General features: G+C 43.2%; 1 protein-coding gene across 2 annotated transcripts in view; it reads right to left on the bottom strand.

The window, feature by feature from the left end:
• grid2 (glutamate receptor, ionotropic, delta 2) overlaps positions 1–18,107 on the bottom strand; it is a 376,215-nt gene that overhangs the window by 288,973 nt on the left and 69,135 nt on the right. For both annotated transcript variants that reach the window (XM_030358523.1, XM_030358524.1), the window contains exon 2: positions 11,341–11,496. In XM_030358523.1, the coding sequence (XP_030214383.1) occupies positions 11,341–11,496 (156 nt within the window). The remainder of the gene's footprint in view (positions 1–11,340; positions 11,497–18,107) is intronic.

Here is an 18,107-nt window from a genome sequence, read left to right on the forward strand (position 1 = left end):
CCGGAAACAGTAATTAGTTTGATTACCCTGTTACCGAAAAAATAACGGCGTTACCTAACGCCGTTCTTTTAACAGTTATTACAAACACTTTACATATATCAGCCTTAGATGGTAGCCTATAAATCTTAGGAACTTCCAATCAACTCTACAATTAAAAAGGGATCTGCAGATTTCTGAAACTACCCTCCTTGGCAGCTCAATTACATGTAATCAGTACAACCAGCCACAGCTGAGATGCAGCGAGGGCTCCATCTCCAGTTGCTGAGCATTTTCCTCTTGACACTGTGACTGCATCAGCGACTTTATTAATGTGTTTTGGCAAAGTGTCATAACATCACTTTGAGACAGAACAAAGAGTGTGTGTAAAAAACAGCTGATTGGCTAACAGCGCATCGTTAATCAACCAATGAATTGGCTGACTGGAATCTGTATCTCCAGAAGATTTTTGATAGAAGGACACAGTCGGGGAATAAAGTAGAAGGAAGAAATTAATGATCGGCTACAGAGATTGGTGGAGAAAAAACTCATGCAGATCACCCGTTTGAGTTTGACCCAGTCAAGTTAAGAAAGATCTGATTTAAAAGGGTCTGCTTCCTTCTCGAAAGCAGAAAAGGGGGCATCCTGTTCTCAAGGACAGAGTGGGACAGGTCACCGCAAAAGTCATTTAATGGTGGTCTTTTTCTTTTCTTTGTCGCTCTTCCGTTATTCATCTCCAGTGAACGGATGTCTTTGTGCATTTAGAATGAGGCGGTTGGCAACGAGACAGCGAGACCAAAACTCAGTAGGGAAGGAAGGGAAGGGAAGGAAGTCCTCTCCATAGAAATCCTCTTCTATTACTCTGTTTACCCGCCGAGAAATGGGCTGACCGACTGTGTGTGCACACAGAGAAAAGGAGAGAGCGCTAGCGAGAGGGAGAGAGAGAAAGACAGACAGAGAGAGAGTGGGAGAGAGAGAGAACGAGTAAGAGAGACAGAGACAGAGACAGAGACAGAGAGACAGAGAGAGAGAGAGAGAGAGAGAGAGAGACAGAGAGCAAGAGAGAGAGAGAGAGCAAGAGAGAGAGCAAGAGAGAGAGCAAGAGAAAGACAGACAGAGCGAGCGCGAGAGAGTGGGGGGGAGAGAATGAGGGAGATAGAGAGAACGAGAGAGAGAGAGACCGATTGAGAAGGAGAAAGAGGGAAAGAGAATGAGAGGGAGGGAGAAAGAGAGAACGAGCGAGAGAGAGAACGAGAGAGAGAACAAGCGAGAGCGAGAGCGCGAGAGAGAGAGAGAGAACAAATTTTTGTGTATTGCTTTCTAGCAGAGTTCTTCATTCATCAGATATCATGCAAACGGATGATTTTATGCAATGGTTGATTTTATGCAGGTGTTGATTTTCTGTGCATAATAAAATACTGCAGGGGCCAGAACTAAAATTAAACACCCTTTATACTGTAAGAAAGTCTCACGCTTCGCCAAAAAACCGTCGACATAGAGAAAACTGTGACAAATGGGGCTGGGCTTCAGAAGAGATGACGATGCAGCACATACACATGTCAGTGTCTGAGGGCAACAGCCACTAGATTATTTCATTTTCTGATTTGTTTCCCCTGGTTTTTCTGGGGACTTGGAATATGAACAGGTACAGCTGGTATACACCTGTGTGGTATGTTTTCCCTCATCAACCCTTCCTGTTCAGTACCTGTTGCTGGGCAACCACAATGGGCTCTTTTTCATGGCGTGGCTCACCTATGATGTCCACCCTATATCTGCATTGCTTCATTCAATGGAAACGGGAATTCGACTGCTATTTCTACCATGTATTTTTCACAAATCCGACAGTTAGTCAGTGCTATTTAAGATACATCATTAACCTATCTGAACGTTATTGTACTCTGTCTACCTCTGACAGGAGCATATCAATACTAAATAGTATATATTAATATATATATCGTTTTTTGCGCTATGTGCACCGTACAGCATGTATCCCGCAGCCCCGTTTCAAGGTAAATGTGCCCGTCAGAAATATAATGCAATGAGATGTCGGAGTGTTTTTATTATTCACTAAACCAGCAGCTGCAGGCTGTTTGATAGCACCGTAAGGTCAAGTCACACACAGACACACACACACACACAACGTAAAATGTCATGGCTGCCACCAGACACACCCCTTTCCCATCGATTCAAAGATCAATTGACAAAATAAGTGCTGCAAAATATAGGGACAAATAGAAGGATGGGCAGAGATCAGGACCCAGCAGTGTAATCAACAGGATAGTGTGCATGGCAAGCATTAGATCACAGATCACGTGCACTGTAAGCACGCAAGAGGGGGTGTCCCTGTACCTGTGTGCGCGTGTATGTGTATTTCTGTCCATCGTTTTCACGCAAATGGACACTGTGGGTAGGGAAGCAGCTAGGAGATAAATGGATTAACCAAGGGAGAGAGGACAGCAGGCAAAGGGGGCGGCTACGGCCGGGAGTGATGGAATGGGCCCTGGAAAATGAGATGTACGGTTTCTATGGCAGCAAACGAGACTATCGCTGTGCTGCACGAGGTGATATAAGGGGCTGGGAAATCAGAGATAGCAGGGAATAGATTAAACGCAGTGAGCTTCGGGTTAGGGGAGAGGAGGGGAGTGGCGGGGTTTCCATGGTAGCTAATTGAACTGTTGTGAGCAAGTCATATGGCAGCAACAGGAATAGGGAGCGCACATTTGTAGCGATGGCTTCCATGCAGGAATGTGTTGCAGCAAGTTTGGCCACATCATATTACAGTATGGTGTACAAGTTATGAATTATTGATTTGTGAGCCGACAACACAAACAAACGTAAATTATCAGGGGATAAGTGGTCTAATACCGATGAATAATGTACAAACAAAGGTCACAAAATAAATAGTGAGGTCAAAATGTTTGAGATAGTGCTGCTGCTGGATGTTTACAAAGTCTGTGTACAAAGGTTAGATTGCAAGGGGGTAGTCAGGCAAAATGGGTTATGCACTTTGAGCCAAATGTTCTTATTTGACCCATGAGTAACTATTTTCACCATTTATAAGCGACTACTTGCAACGTTTTTTTTTTTACCTTTGGGAGTGTCGGCTGTAGGTCAAGATTAATAGAAGACCACATATGTATTGTGTTTAGTCGTATGTTTCAATGTCACTGCTATGCATAATTTACTTTGCCATAAAGCTGGACGAAGCCCTTGGAAAGTTTCTGTAATTGCACAGCTTTCGTCTCCACTTCGACATGAATAACTTGCATTAGGAACGCTAATTGTAAGAGTGTTATAAATGAGGTAAATAAAGAATCATGCATTCCACCTACCATACTAATTCCAGAGATTTTTAGAAAGAACACGTTAAATGGATTGCATTAGTACTACATGTTTTTCAAACCATTGCAGCCATTTAAATATGAAATGGGTACACTAAAAAAAGTATATATATATATGTATTAAATAGGTGAATATTGATTTAGGAACTTTGTTTGACCGCTCAGGTGCCTTCTCTCTCTCGGTCGTCCTCCTTGCTCAAATACAACCAGCAATTAATAACAGAGGAACCCTACAAACACCTTCGTTCCAACCCCTGAGCTCATGCTCATGGCCTCCCAGAATGCATCTTCATGAAGAAAAATATATATTCTATCAACTCATCCATGCTAAATAGTGTTGAACAAACATACAAATAGCCCATTCCAAGCAGAGAGGTTAAAACCTGTGGTTAATGTTCCGTGGGTTAATTAGAGATGCTGCATTTTTTTTAGATATTTTTCCTTCTTCACGGAAGTAGCACTCAAACATGAATTATGAACAACCTTGTACTCCGCCTACAACACGCAGTTCACACATGTATGTGGATTAATCTAATCTCCTTGTCGTTGGTGATGGCCCGTCATTAATCAATTCATTAATTCATCAATTAAGTGGGGATCGGGGGTTAAAGAGGTTTTTTTTGCCTCTATACAGGCTGAAATAAATACGTAAACTGCTTACCACATTATTATAAAAAGGGGCACGATAATTTAGTAATCCCAGTTGAAAGGATCTGCCTTCGAACACCAATTTCATGAGTAATCATCCTTGAGCAAAATGTCCTAGCCCTTACACTCGGCTTACATACACATATGCAAATACATTCACCGGCAGACAGTTTAGATAACTAGGTTGCTACACGCCACCTAGCTGGCTGCTAGGTGGCTTTCAGTTGGCTCCTCCAAACACGGGACGCCGGATGGTGATGCTGAAGACTGTTTATTGTAAAGTTTTGCAGTGGAGGACACATGGCCTGATGTTGTTGCTGTTGAGGAGAACTTCCTGAGTGTGTAGGGCAATGGCTGGTTTAACCTGTGCGCATTGGTTGCTCAATGTGCAACAGGTCTGCAGCCTCACCAAGCCCACGAGTCTAATCAGACTCGACTAGGAGAGTCGGATTAAACAAGCCATTGTCCCCACACGCTCCCACAAAGGATAACAGGCTACATGGTTACGAGCACATTGAAGAGTTTGTAGGATATGAACATCGATCTCAAATACTGTGACCCAGTAGGAAAGAGGCGGATTCCTTACAGATGCTTTGCGGACTCAATAATTAAGCTGAAGCGCTTCGGGGAAAAGCTGTGTGTCATGTATGGCAGCCTACTCCTGTAGGCAGATTAACTGATCACTGAACACACATGAAGAGAGCTTTTCCCCATGTGGTGATTCTTTAGTCAAGCAAAAACTACAACACCCACAAAGCAAACAAGAATGTAAGGGGCCAAACAAAGCCCTACAGATATAATAATATAAAACTCCTAGGTGTTGAGATTCAAAATAAGCTAAAAATAGATGATGGATTACGTAAAATGTTGCTTATCATTGTTGTTCAACAATAAAAGGATACTATATAAACAGCAACATATATAGTTGACAACAAATAGTTGATGCTGAGGAAGAGGAATAACATACACCTGTTAGTTTATGATTGCCTGCATGTGTATGCAATTAAAATCAAGCAGAGAAAACAGTAAGCCTATCAACCGCTGTACCCGTTAACCAATTAGCTTCCCCTTTGCTTTAGTCAATCAAGACCTTGACACAAGCACCTCCACACTCACACGTCGTCCACATGCCATGTTGTTACCGTGGAGATTTAACGATGAGGAGATTGGAGAAGAAGGTGCAGTGAGTCAACAGTGAGGGTAAGTGACAGGGGCAGCGCCACAATTAACCACTTCACAGAGAGAGAGAGAGAGAGAGAGAGAGAGAGAGAGAGAGAGAGAGAGAGAGAGAGAGAGAGAGAGAGAGAGAGAGAGAGAGAGAGAGAGAGAGAGAGAGAGAGAGAGAGAGAGAGAGAGAGAGAGAGAGAGAGAGAGAGAGAGAGAGAGAGAGAGAGAGAATTCCCTAAGGCATCAGCCGCTTTAGGCATTACAGAGATGCAGGAAGAAGCAGTGATATACTATGTGTAAATTGAGCTTCATGATTGCTGTAGCGGTCTAGTTGTTTTTGTGTAAATACAGTCTCTGTCACTCAAACGACAACAGGATATGCTAATAACATACCGCAGACACGAAAAGAAAAAGAAAATAAAAAAAACATGCATGTTTTCAACATCAAAGGTTTGCCTTTAGTATCTGTATATAATTTGTGCTATTTACTGTTCACTCAGAGTAAAAATATTTGTATATTAGTACATGTACATGAGGTACTGAATAATGTGTTTATACCAATAAAAACCGGGTTTGCTGCAAGCAACACTTGTTTGCATTTGCAAGCAGCGCATATTTACAAATCATTATCTGTGTCAATTTGCTAATTAATATTGCATTAGGGCTGTCAAATGTTTTAATAGGCAATGCACACACCAACGGCTCCTCGTATGGGGTGGAGAATGCATCCTCTTAATGGTTTGATGTACCTTGTGATGATGAATTGTACTTTAAGAACCAGTGAGACCTCTTTAATTAGCGAGAGGAATAGCGTCTTAACTTTTGATTAAAGTGCCATAGATCAGTGGGACTAAAACTCTGATAAGATGAACAGAGTAACGGATAGATTGCGACAATGAGAAAGAAAGAAGCAGTAATGTAATCAACGTTATGCATCTGGTTGCCGGGTTTGGTTGGGTAAAGGCAGACGAATGCAGGGTAGCCAATGAGTATCTGTTCCTTCCCTTTAAACAAAAAAACCTGTGAGGCGTCCTACAGCACACCAATTAACCTTCGGCCTGCAAATATACCTCGTTTTATCCTGTTTTTTCTCTCTCTCCTGTTGCGCTGTCATTTCTTCCTGAGCCTGACAAAAGGCGGACGTTGGCAGTTAAGAAAGGAGACAGGATTAGAGATAGTGGTCTGTTGTGGCTCTTAAGAATTTACGCCACAACTGTTGCTATGTGACAACTCTTTGGGTATTCATCCTTCTTGGGAGTTCCCAGCAAGAGGGTACGACAAGGAGAAAAACATGCCACGATCTCAGTTGATACAATATATCTCGGATGTTACAAAAAAACATAAAAAAACGAAGGTGTACCATAGCAATTACAGGAACCTTGTGTTGTACAGCAGGCACGTATGGCTTACTTCAGGGTCCCAGCTAGGGGCTAGTTCTCGGTATAGAACAATGAGTATCCCGCCACATAAGCCTGAAGATCCCATACATCTCCACTTCCTCAGCTATGGTGTCTTTAAGCCAACAAAAACCTACCTATGTGTGCGTGTTTGTGTGCGTGCACACATGTGTGCGCAAGTGAGAAGGAGATAAATAAAATGAATGTTTTATCACTCTGAAGTTAGGCAAGGCGTACGCATGTATGCGTGACTGTGCTCTAATGTGTGTTACCGTGTGCATGGGTGTGTGTTTGTGCGTGTTCTACCTTATCAGTTAATTAAATATTCGCAGGGGTGCAAAGATACGGCATTTTTTATGTTGATTGGTAGAATCTACCCCGGATCTCTATGGTCATTAAAACAATTATCCAAGCAACAGTAGAGAGGGATATGGCTCAAACATTATCGAGTGCCACCTAACTCTTGATCTTCGCAGTCACGGCAACATGAACCCTGTATGATTAGACTTTTGTGCAAATTACTTTTCTGTGATCTTGCTCAGAACATCTGCATGATTGATACAGAGTGAAAACTCATCCTGCATATTCACAACAGCCACCACCCCCTCTCTGACACCCTAACACAATCATCCCTTTAATGCTACACATATGGCGCCTTTCCACCGACGGGTACGCTTTGGACCCAGCACACCTCAGCCCAGTAGTGAGGGTCCGGTATAGACCAGCTCAGTTACGGCTCGCGTTTCCACCGCCGACAGTACCCTTATGGTAGGGCAGGGAATAAGCCGTATGGTGATAGCCGCGGGAGCTACGTAAGCATCGTGATCTCATAGCAGCCTGACACAGTGTAGCCTGCTAATAAATCCAAGGAAAAATAAGTATGTGCACAATGAACAAAGAGCAACAATGTTGGCCGTCCAAGAAGGCCGGCAAACTTGTGTGCGACATTTTCTTCAATAAACGAAGCTTTCGCCATTGTCCGGAATAGCTCGCAGGTAATGCGATTCTGTCGACCAATCAACGGACGGGGAGTATAGCTCGAACTTGCCAGCACCCTTTCAGGCGTCTCAGTACCCCAACGGAGGAGTACTGCGAAACGAGTACGGCTCAATACGGCTCAGTCCGGGTCACGCACACTTTTGGCGGTGGAAACGTAATCCGTGCCGCACCTGTGGGAACTGAACCCACCCGCACCCTCCAATGGATACATGCCATTAAGACAAGACATGCAACTGGTCTTTAAGCAATTTCATGCATTAAGTGAATCACCCTGACGCAACAGATTCCAGTAAGCACGGCTGTGTGCGGTATAGGGCCCGACCGATATTGATTTTTGAGTGCCGATGCCGATGCCGATTATTTTCAGAGAAAAATTACGATTACGATTTAATCGGCCGATTAAAAACAAAACAAAAAAAAGCCTATAAAACGTAGATTTTGATACCTTAAATATACTTTAAACACTTTTGACGAATATGTGAATTGAATGCAGAATCTTTGAGTGTTTTAGAATACATTTACAGTCAAAAATTAGTGTAATGTAAAATGTAAAATAAATAACTAACTCCCAATGTGCTGCGCTCGTGAGCAGTGACTAACACGTGCGTGCTGAGCAGTATGGTCTCACCGTTAGAGTCTACAGTATGACAAATTAACATGGCCTGGGACCTAAAGAAAAACAGGCACAACATGCTCAGACAACGCGTCTTGTGTACATTGGTGAGGTGAGCGCGCAGCTGCCTGAGCGAGCGTGCGGTTGTGCGTGTTGTACGGTAAAGTTCAATCTCCTCTTTTTTACTCCAGCTAAAGTTGTTAGTTAGCAAGGCGAGTAGGAGCGCAATCTGCAGGATACTAAGCGCAATAACATTTCTAAAAAATAAAATAAAAAAAATAAAAATAAATTGGTTGTAATCGGCGTCTTTTTGGCAGATGTCGATTATTTTCAAAAAGGCTATAATCGGCCGATTAAATCGGCAGGCCGATTAATCGGTCGGGCCCTAATGCGGTATGTATGAATGAATCATCAACTGATATGTAGTTGATCCCGAACAGATATTACCTAGCAACTTACACAAAAAAAAGAAAAACTGACACCATAAACACACCCAAAAAGAAAATGGTTCATAGAATTAAGTGGTGTGTATGTTTGGATTCCTCCAAAGCCTGTGTGTGTGTGTGTGTGTGTGTGTGTGTGTGTGTGTGTGTGTGTGTGTGTGTGTGTGTGTGTGTGTGTGTGTGTGTGTGTGTGTGTGTGTGTGTGTGTGTGTGTGTGTCCCCCAAAGATCTGCAAGCAAGATCATTGTCATGCATCTGTACCACCCACTCACATCCGCATCATTCCCTCTATATATCCTTTTGACACAGACACACATACATACACACACACACACACACACACACACACACAGGATGGCAGATGCATCGTAATATTTGAGGACATTCAGCATTGACATTGGCATCACATCTTGCTTTCTTGATGCATTGCAAGTAAAACAGGAAATTAGCGTGGGCCCAGACCAGCCAGGTTGGGCTTTGGTCCTTGACATGGATCTCATTGGATTTCCAAAATGTGACAAAACCCAATCCAGCTGTACCCAAAGCAGGTGCTCAGGGGGAGCGAAAATGTGTTGTCAAACTGTGGACATGGGCAAACTGAGGATGAGCAGGCGTTAAAGTGTCTTGGTTAACACTTTTTTTATTTAAAGGACTGGAGCAGCCTACGCATAGACGGTACCAGAAGATCAGAAACACATCAAAACATGACATAAATGTTGTTAAACATACAATTTTATGCATAGCTACACACAAAACTATTATCTAGCAGCAACTATTCAAGTAATTAAAGTTTGATACTGAAGTGCTTTTAACCAATGTTTTAAGTTGTTTTTTATGTTTTTTATTGTCTTTGCCTGGCTATAAATCAGCCATGACTTTTGTTAAACTCATCCCTCCAGCGGTGTAGGCCCGTTCTTAAATAGGGTAGTTGTTGATCAATTCATTGACATAAATTCTATCCAAAACAAGTATTTAGCCGCACCCATAGCTTTGTCTTTGATGTATCCAACCCAGGAAAGCGAATTCAACACAGGTAGCTTTCTCCAATAGTGCTAAAAAACAAACAAATCCACATGTTCTGATGTTTCCTTGCCCCTGCACATGCTCACGGACTTAGAGACTTAGATGCACAGGTGGGATTCTGTATGAAGTTCTGTTTTACGCAGTCCGATGATACTGAATTCTGAAGAAAAGGAATAAATATTTTTGCCAATTGTATCTGGTTTGCACCTGGGTCCTTATCTGCAAGTCCTAACAGAAACACTTCAATAAGTTGGGTACCTTGAAGAGAGGGTGTTTTTGGAACAGGTAGTGAATGGTGGACCCAAAATACAACATACTATAATGTCCGCCGAAACACATCTACACGCAATGAACACTAGTGTCTCTCGGCTATTGCCGCAGCGCTGTCTGTCTGACAACCCGCATATGCAAGTGGCGATAGCGTAGTGCCTTGCCACAGGATTCCATTTAGTCTTATCGCGGAAGACATATCTGCCCTCGCCTGACCTCAGCCCGTCTTTCTGATAAACACCACAGTTTGAAAAAAAAGGGAACAGTAGACGTATGCGGAGCATAGAAAAAGAGTCTGTGGCACAATAGATCTATTTTTAGCTCAAAGACAGCGGCAGGATAATGTGTTCTTGATTGGGTGGGTGTAACACCCGACACACATGCTATGAAACTAAATTGCCTGGTGGGTCCTGTGCCCATGAGAATGGCAAACCTTAATCCCTGTTTGTCTCAAACACCACATCAACATCTGATTACCTTTATGACCGCCCGGAACCCGGTGCATATCTTATTGCATCTAGTTTTAGATTAGCTGCATGCATCGTGAGTGTTTGGAAGACTAGTAGTAAACAAATACATTGATTTCTACATTTCATCTAATATGTAAGGCATAATCACCGAGAGGCAGGGCAATAAACTGTTTGATATGCCCGGCTCGTGGACTGCTTGCCGTCCGTGACGAAGGCGAGGTTGGTAACCTTCCATATACCTTCCATTCGTATTGCATCCTAATTAAATGTATACTCTGTTTGAGTTCATCTCCCTCAAAAAGTAGTCTCCATGAATTACGATCAATCAAACATGCAAGTTCCTTATTCCAAATCATTTTTATTTGCAATAAATGTTATGTTCGCTCTTGAACCAGTCCTCAAATGTCTTCCCTACTCCAAATACCTTAAAATAAACTATGAATGTTTAGAACGCTGCAATGTTTAGAACTACGGTGAATAACATTAGCTCAGCTGTAGCTAATTAGTTTCTATTGCAACCACACAAGGCTGCATCTGATCAATAGTTTAATAACGTAGTTGCTACATTGTATCTCGCTTGCGAAACTATGTATCGACTGACCCTCCGATTGATTTCCGACACATTTTAGGAACTTTTTCAAACAAGGTTTATTTTTACAATGGACCTCATGTTTGAAATTTCTGGGATAGAAAAAAATACAAGCGGCGTATTGATATACTATTTGATGACGCTGTGCTCATTCAGCAGCATGTGCAACTGTCAAAAAGGCGGGCAACTTGCCGGGTTAATGCCCTCCTCCCAACCAATCAGAATCAAGCATTCTTAAAGAAAGTAGAATAATTACATGTAGTATAAGACCAATTACCCAAGGCCAGACAAGGAGTTGGACTTAAGACCACTGCAAGCCCTGTGTGCTAATCCATTACCAGCAACGATAACACTAAACCAATACATAGATCAGACGTCGCTCTTGCTTTCTACAAGGGTCATACCTTCTTGCACAGCCTGGAAGGGGTTGTTCCCGTCCACAAACTCCACCGAGATGGTGATCTTCTCCGTCTCCAGGATCTCGTTGTTGAGGTTGAGGTCGGCCACCGCCATGCGGAACACCTCGTCATCCTTACGGGCTGACTCATCAAAGATGGCTCCTGCGAAGACACACACACAAAAAAGAAACAGACTTGTTAACAACATGGTTGGGATTTTGAAATAAGGTTAGTTTTTTCCCTTCTCTCCCCTTGTCTTAAGTAGAGTTCAACAGCCAAGTGAAAATTGAACAAAAGAGTGTTTACAGTCCACCTAGGTCAAGGCGATGTATAAGGACTGAACATTTGGGTTCCAAAAGGTGGAAGAGGGAAGGAAGAAAAGCCATTTGGGGGGGCTGGCAGATGTGTGGTCACTTCGTTGTGGTCGATTACACATGCAATTAGCCTTACATACTTGCCTCTATTTCCACCTCACATTACCCACTTTTTAAAGCCTCATTTTATCCCAGTTTATTTCCAAAATCTGGTGAGCAAGTAATTGTCTAAGCTGAGCTAATGGAACATAGCTAACTGCATTTTACCGACCAGAACATATCGCTTGTTTCTGTGTGTGTTTGTATCTTTATGTATGTACATTTCCTCAACAAAAATTGTAAATTCATGTAAAAAGAGCTGTCTGTGGTACCACCCAAATAATTGGTGCTCTAATATACATAAAAAATATCAAAGAAAAAATCAGTTTAACTACGCTCTACAATTTGACACCCTTCAGTCTCCTTGGCAAAAGCCCTTGATAGAAAACACATTAACACAATATTTGCTCCATCACTATACTGTCGCCTTCAATTCCCCACTCCATCCTCCTGCCATCCAAGCCCTCAAGCCCTCCAAGTGATCGAGTTGCAATAATTTAATTACCACGCAGTATAGATGAGGAGGTGATGCAATCAGCTCGCGCCGACAGAGCAGAAGACCACAGCAGGATAAAACCCCACAAAAAAAGAATCACACTTATTCATTAGCCATTGCCTTAGCGCTGATGACGTGGCTACGAGGGAGCATTACCAAACAACTCTCAAGTGGGCCCATCTATATGCATATATATGCACGCCTTGAGGGCAGAGTGCACTTGAGTGGCAGAGAAGATGGCGGAGGAGTAGGATTGAGATGCCGAGGACAGAAACGGACATAAGGGGATAGACACATGATATCAAAAAAAAGAGGAAAGGGTTGAGGCAAGTTTGAAGCAGCTTCAAATCTCCCTCTGAATAACCTCAGGTGCAATATTTATGTGCTCATGATTTTTCTTCCGTTCTGTTAGCGCGCTAACTGATTAACGCAGCTTTGGTGAGGCTGACACAGTGTGTAATATATATCACAAAGGCTCATAAATGAAATGTGATATAAAATACTTTTTAGAGATTAAATGGGTCATAAAGAATCTACATTTTCTAGCCCATCAATATATTCCATATGCATGCGATAAACTTTGAGCTTAAAACGACTATTAAAAGACATAAATAAGCAGGTGCTACGGAGACAAAGAGAGGGACCGGGGAGAGAGACGTCGTGGAGGCTTGGCCCCCAAGACCATAAGATGAGGCAACATTATCGTAACAGAAAAGGATCTACAAGTCCCCTATGCCATTGACGATAATATCAGGGGACATCAGGGAAACTATGTAGCAACACCCAGGAACACAAACACAATGAACCAAACGACAAAAAGTAACCTACAGTCGCTCCTCTGAATGATACAATTATAAAATTGTGGGCTCTTCAATAAAGTTCCCACAGTAAACATATCAAGGAAGGACCGCTGAACACTTGAGAATATTAATTCCGTTCCCTATGTTTCACACTCTCTCTCTTGTTACGTGACTCAGTATTGAAACCATTCAGACGATTGTGATCAGTGATCAAGACTCCAACCTCGGAATCGATTGTTAGGGACATACAATTATACGGGTTGAGATTAATTAGCGATGCTCTCTCTCATTCTCAGTCTTTCATGTGGTGCTCTCTTCTTCTTTGTGGGTCTCTTACAGCAATTACCTTCCCTCTCTCCCTCCCTCATCCCCCATCCTACTGCTACCTGTGCAGGGGTCGTGCTGTGATTAATCAGTCTTTGAGCTGTGATTAAAAACGACGCTAGGCCGCTCTATCCATACTCTGCCGGCTGGCAGGGAACAAAGAAAAGCAAGGCAGGGAAGAGAGAGAGAGGGTGAGAGGCAGAGAGGGTAAGAGGTAGAGAGGTAGAGTGAGAGAACAGGAGGAAGGAAGAACGAGAGAGCAAGGAAGGGAGGCGGCCGCCAGGAGAGGGAGAGGGATAGAGAGAAAGAGAGAGAAGGACAAGGAATGAGAGTGAAGAGACAGAAGAGGAGGGAGGGAGGGAGAAGGAGAGATTGATAACAAATAAAGTAGGACTTTATGTAAATGTGAGGGTGTGTGTGAGGCCAGAAGGAAAAATCTTCCACCTTCGACAATACATAGAGACATAGTTGACCTTAAGTCGGTGTACTATCCTAAATGTGGAGGCTCAAAATCGATTGGTTGAGAGGTTTTGATCAAACAGTTGCCCAGGGCAAGCGTCGGGTATTCATTTGCCGGTTTGTTAGCACTCATAAAGAGGCAATAAATACCATTGTATCACCACAGGCTGTGGGTGTGGAACAGAGGCACTTGCCAGGTATAGGAGAACAAGAACAAAATGGCTGAAAGAAATAAAATATATATATATATTTTTGAAAATGTGTGTCATTTCTTAATGTTCTTCATGGCTCACTTGAAAGTGAGTGTAATAGTCTATTACACTGCACTAAATAATACATTTTCCATTGGTTGAAATCAACTCACTCAAAATAAAATGAATGTAATTAATCTAAGACAAGACTTTTGGGAGAATGTATAACATTACTTACCTCTATACTGACAACACCAAAACTACCGTTTTAAATAATTCTAAAAGACTGCCCGCACTGGTTGTAACTGGTTGTAAGTCTTGATAAACCTGCATTTACCAGAGGTTGTCGTCAAAGTTAGACAAAGGTAGAACTCTAGGCTGGAAGAATAATTCATGGCTTTAGCAATTCATTTTCAATAAGCCGGGAAAATGTCTTGCTGTGTTTCCTTTGAGAGTTAACAGTGGCTTGACCTGAGCAGCTGCATTGCAACAGTCTGATTGTATGAATTATGAAGTAGGAAACTGTTGCAACCCGTGATTACAACCACCCACATGTCGCTTGCAATCATAGGTAATTAAAATCCTGGGTTATGATGTCCTATGGATAGCAAAGGCATGGAAATCAACCAGTGACAATTAAAGTTACAGGATGAGACAAGGCGCTTCGTAATCTTCTCAATAAATTGATTCCATAAATAAAATAAACAATATATATCGGTTGCTTCCCATGATGACAGAAATAGCAAATGTTGATGGCTGATTGTAATGGCATTATTTATGCATACAAATTTGACCAGTGTTTCTGAATTAATCCATAAAATTTTTATTTAAAAAAAGACTCATCTAGCAACTATCATTCTGCTAAATATGTTGCGAAGTGTGTGTGGCTGATGGCTGGTTTGAGGAGCGAGTCAGACTGATTTGAGTCTGAGCCCAGCGAAACAGGTTAAACCAGACATCACCAGACATCACCAGACACACTCACACACTTGCATGGCAAGGTGGAGCACCAGCTCATGTATCATTGTCGGTCAATTTCTACAATAAAACGGTTATCCAAAATGACAATTCTGTTTCCGTGTCTGAGGCATGGACCATGCTACATACAGTATTCGTGAAGGGTTGTCTTGTTTTCCTAATTTCCTTCCTGTAATATAGATTGATTACATAACACTGTTTGCGAAAATGATAAAAGGCCCCTCTCACAGTTTGGCCAGAAGTCACATACACACACAGGCAGGACTCACAAGATGCAACATGACTTTAATGAGTGCGAGGGTGTGCTGTACACACACACACACCTTGATCTATCGCTGACTGGTGACAAGGCCAAGCAGGAAGTGTTGTCACACATGGTGATGATTCTCTCTCTCTCTCTCTCTCTCTCTCTCTCTCTCTCTCTCTCTCTCTCTCTCTCTCTCTCTCTCTCTCTCTCTCTCTCTCTCTCTCTCTCTCTCTCTCTCTCTCTCTCTCTCTCTCTCTCTCTCTCTCTCTCTCTCTCTCTCTCTCTCTCTCTCTCTCTCTCTCTCTCTCTCTCTCTCTCTCTCTCTCAGAATGACAATGAGATATTTATAGAAAGCAGGGGACAGGTAGATGGAAGAGGGAGCTTGGAGAAAAGAGAGGGCAATATAAGAGTGGTGTATCTTTACCTGCTATGCTGCAGGTAAAGATACAGTAAATGGGAGTCACTACATTTAAATCAGTCAGGTGATACTGTTACTGTTCAACTTGCCAAAATATATCTTCACATTGTTTTGAAATTGTTCAGATAATGTGAGCGATCAAAACTAGCCATCCATCTACAAGTCATGAGCAGACGGAAATGCAGATGATGAATGTCAATCAAAATATATTAATACGATTAATCAAATACCTTGTAAATGAGCACTGTAGACACAACTAGTTTGCAGAACGCATATCATGTGCCTATGTGTGTGCAAGTTTGGGTGTGTATATGTGTGCAGGTTCATATATGTGTTCATGTATGCGTGCATGTGTGTGTGTTTTTGTCTGCGGTGTGTGTGCACCATTACGTTATATGCTATATTTCCTCCCATGTGTGCTAATGGACAAAAATTCCCATAATGTGATTTGTGCAAGAGAAATCTCCCACTCCCAACCCCCTACAAATCCCCCCTTCCCTCCCCCCTCCCCCCTTCCCCCTCCCATTCCCTCCCCCCCTCCCTTTCTTCTTCCATTATGAGCGTCTACATTAATTTGCTCCGTCGTCGTTAGTGGGCCGAGCGGCTGAGAGAGTGCGCTGTCAAAGTTCACCCGTGATTCGGCCCTTTGTCACGCTGTCAGATCAGGCTCTGTCAAGGTCGTTGCCTCTTCCCCCTATTCCTGATGCTCTTCCTCTTCCTCATCCTGTCTGAGGAAGACCACACACCTAAAGGGAGGAGGGCCCCCCTCCCCCCTCCCCCCTCCCTTATCCAATTATGTAGACTTAAGGTTCCTCCTGCTACGTTACAAAAGGCTCTTTGTGTTTTTTTACACAGGAATAATTTGCCTTCATGGCCTTGTTCCTGTTCTACCTCTTCCCTTCCCTCAGTTTTTTTCTGCAGATATTTCTCTCCCTCCTCCCCGCCCTCGTTTTCTCCTCCCTGATTTGTTTCCCTCTTCACACTCATTGTCATCCATGTTTACCCAGTTTCCTAACCCCCACCCCGTCCCAATATCTACAGACCGACCATTTCCAATTCCTCACCAGTCGACTGCTTCCCTGACACACACCTTGAAGACCAATGCCAGCGGTTCTTTCTCCCATTGATGCTCTCGTGATGAACCAGTAGGTACCAAGCCTTTCCCACAGCTTCCATTGCCCTATCGGCTCTCAACCCACTTGCTCATGAGGTAAGGGAACTCTGCGTACTCAACCATAAGTCTCTCTGGTACTTATTACCCAAAATGCTGATGAGGTGATTTACAACCGAAATGGATGAAAACAAATAGCCTGATCAACAAATCCCGATGCTCTCAATTAAACCTGAAGATTCACGACCTGAGCAATTGGAAAACCAAATGAAAAGCTGATGACAGATGCATACCCATAAATCTCCTCTTTGTCAGAGACTTTTTGGCCACCTTGGCCTGAGCATTAGCCATTTGTGAAACGCGGCTGATTCCGCAGCCACCAAGCGGGGCTTGGCAGTGGACATGCTGGCTCGGATCCACGTCGGCTCCACTGTAGCCTGACCACTGCCGGTGTATCACCAAATGCTAATGAGATGGACAGGCACGCCTTCCCTGCAGTGGCTGAAGAGGACCACGGGCATACATTCAGCTAGGCTATGCTACTGATACTATATACAGCAGCCCCTGCTTTAACATCTACCTCCTTTATGGCAGTAGGGTTGTAAGGTAAAACGATAGGGTTACATAGAGTCTTCGGCGTTCACCACAAGGTCATAGGCTGAATTTCTGTGATTCAGCCCAGCTCTGGTAAAAGAGGCCTCCGTTGCTCTTTCCATGCCTTTTTGCTCCTCTCCCTTTGTACTCATGAATTACGCACTGGTCTCCTGGCTTCCCTCTTCACCTCCCCTCCACCTCCGAGCACTCTCTTAGCTCTCTCTGCTTAGCTCGGTGTGTTCCCCTTCTCACCTCACTCTCTCCAGCTTTCTCTGCTCTCCACCCATACCTTACTCTCAGCCCCTCTCTCTCCCTTCCCTTCACTCGCTTACTCTCGCTCTTATCCTTGCCAATCCCTTATTTTTCGTACTCCTGCTCCTCTGTGTTCCCCGAGTCATCATACTACCATCCACCCCCCCCCCCCCCTCCTCTTTTTATTGTTCCTTCTCCACTCTGCTATCTTCTTGGCTCCATTTCCGCACAGTCTACTTGTGTGCTTCCTCTCCTCCTCCTTCTCTTCTCCTATTTTGCTCGATCTAGAGTTTGTATTAATGCTAATCCTAGCGGCCGATCCCCTCGATCAATGTGCCACGCTTGCTATTTGCTTCAAAATTTGTAACTTCGCCATGTAAATTTTTTTCATTTGAGGGAACATGAAGAGTTGATCCAAACATGAAAAAATCACAATGCTAAAGACAAATGAGGTGTGTTCAATATGCATGTGTGTGTCTGTGTGTCCTCA

This window comes from Gadus morhua, chromosome 6, assembly GCF_902167405.1.
Source record: "Gadus morhua chromosome 6, gadMor3.0, whole genome shotgun sequence".
Taxonomy (NCBI): domain Eukaryota; kingdom Metazoa; phylum Chordata; class Actinopteri; order Gadiformes; family Gadidae; genus Gadus; species Gadus morhua.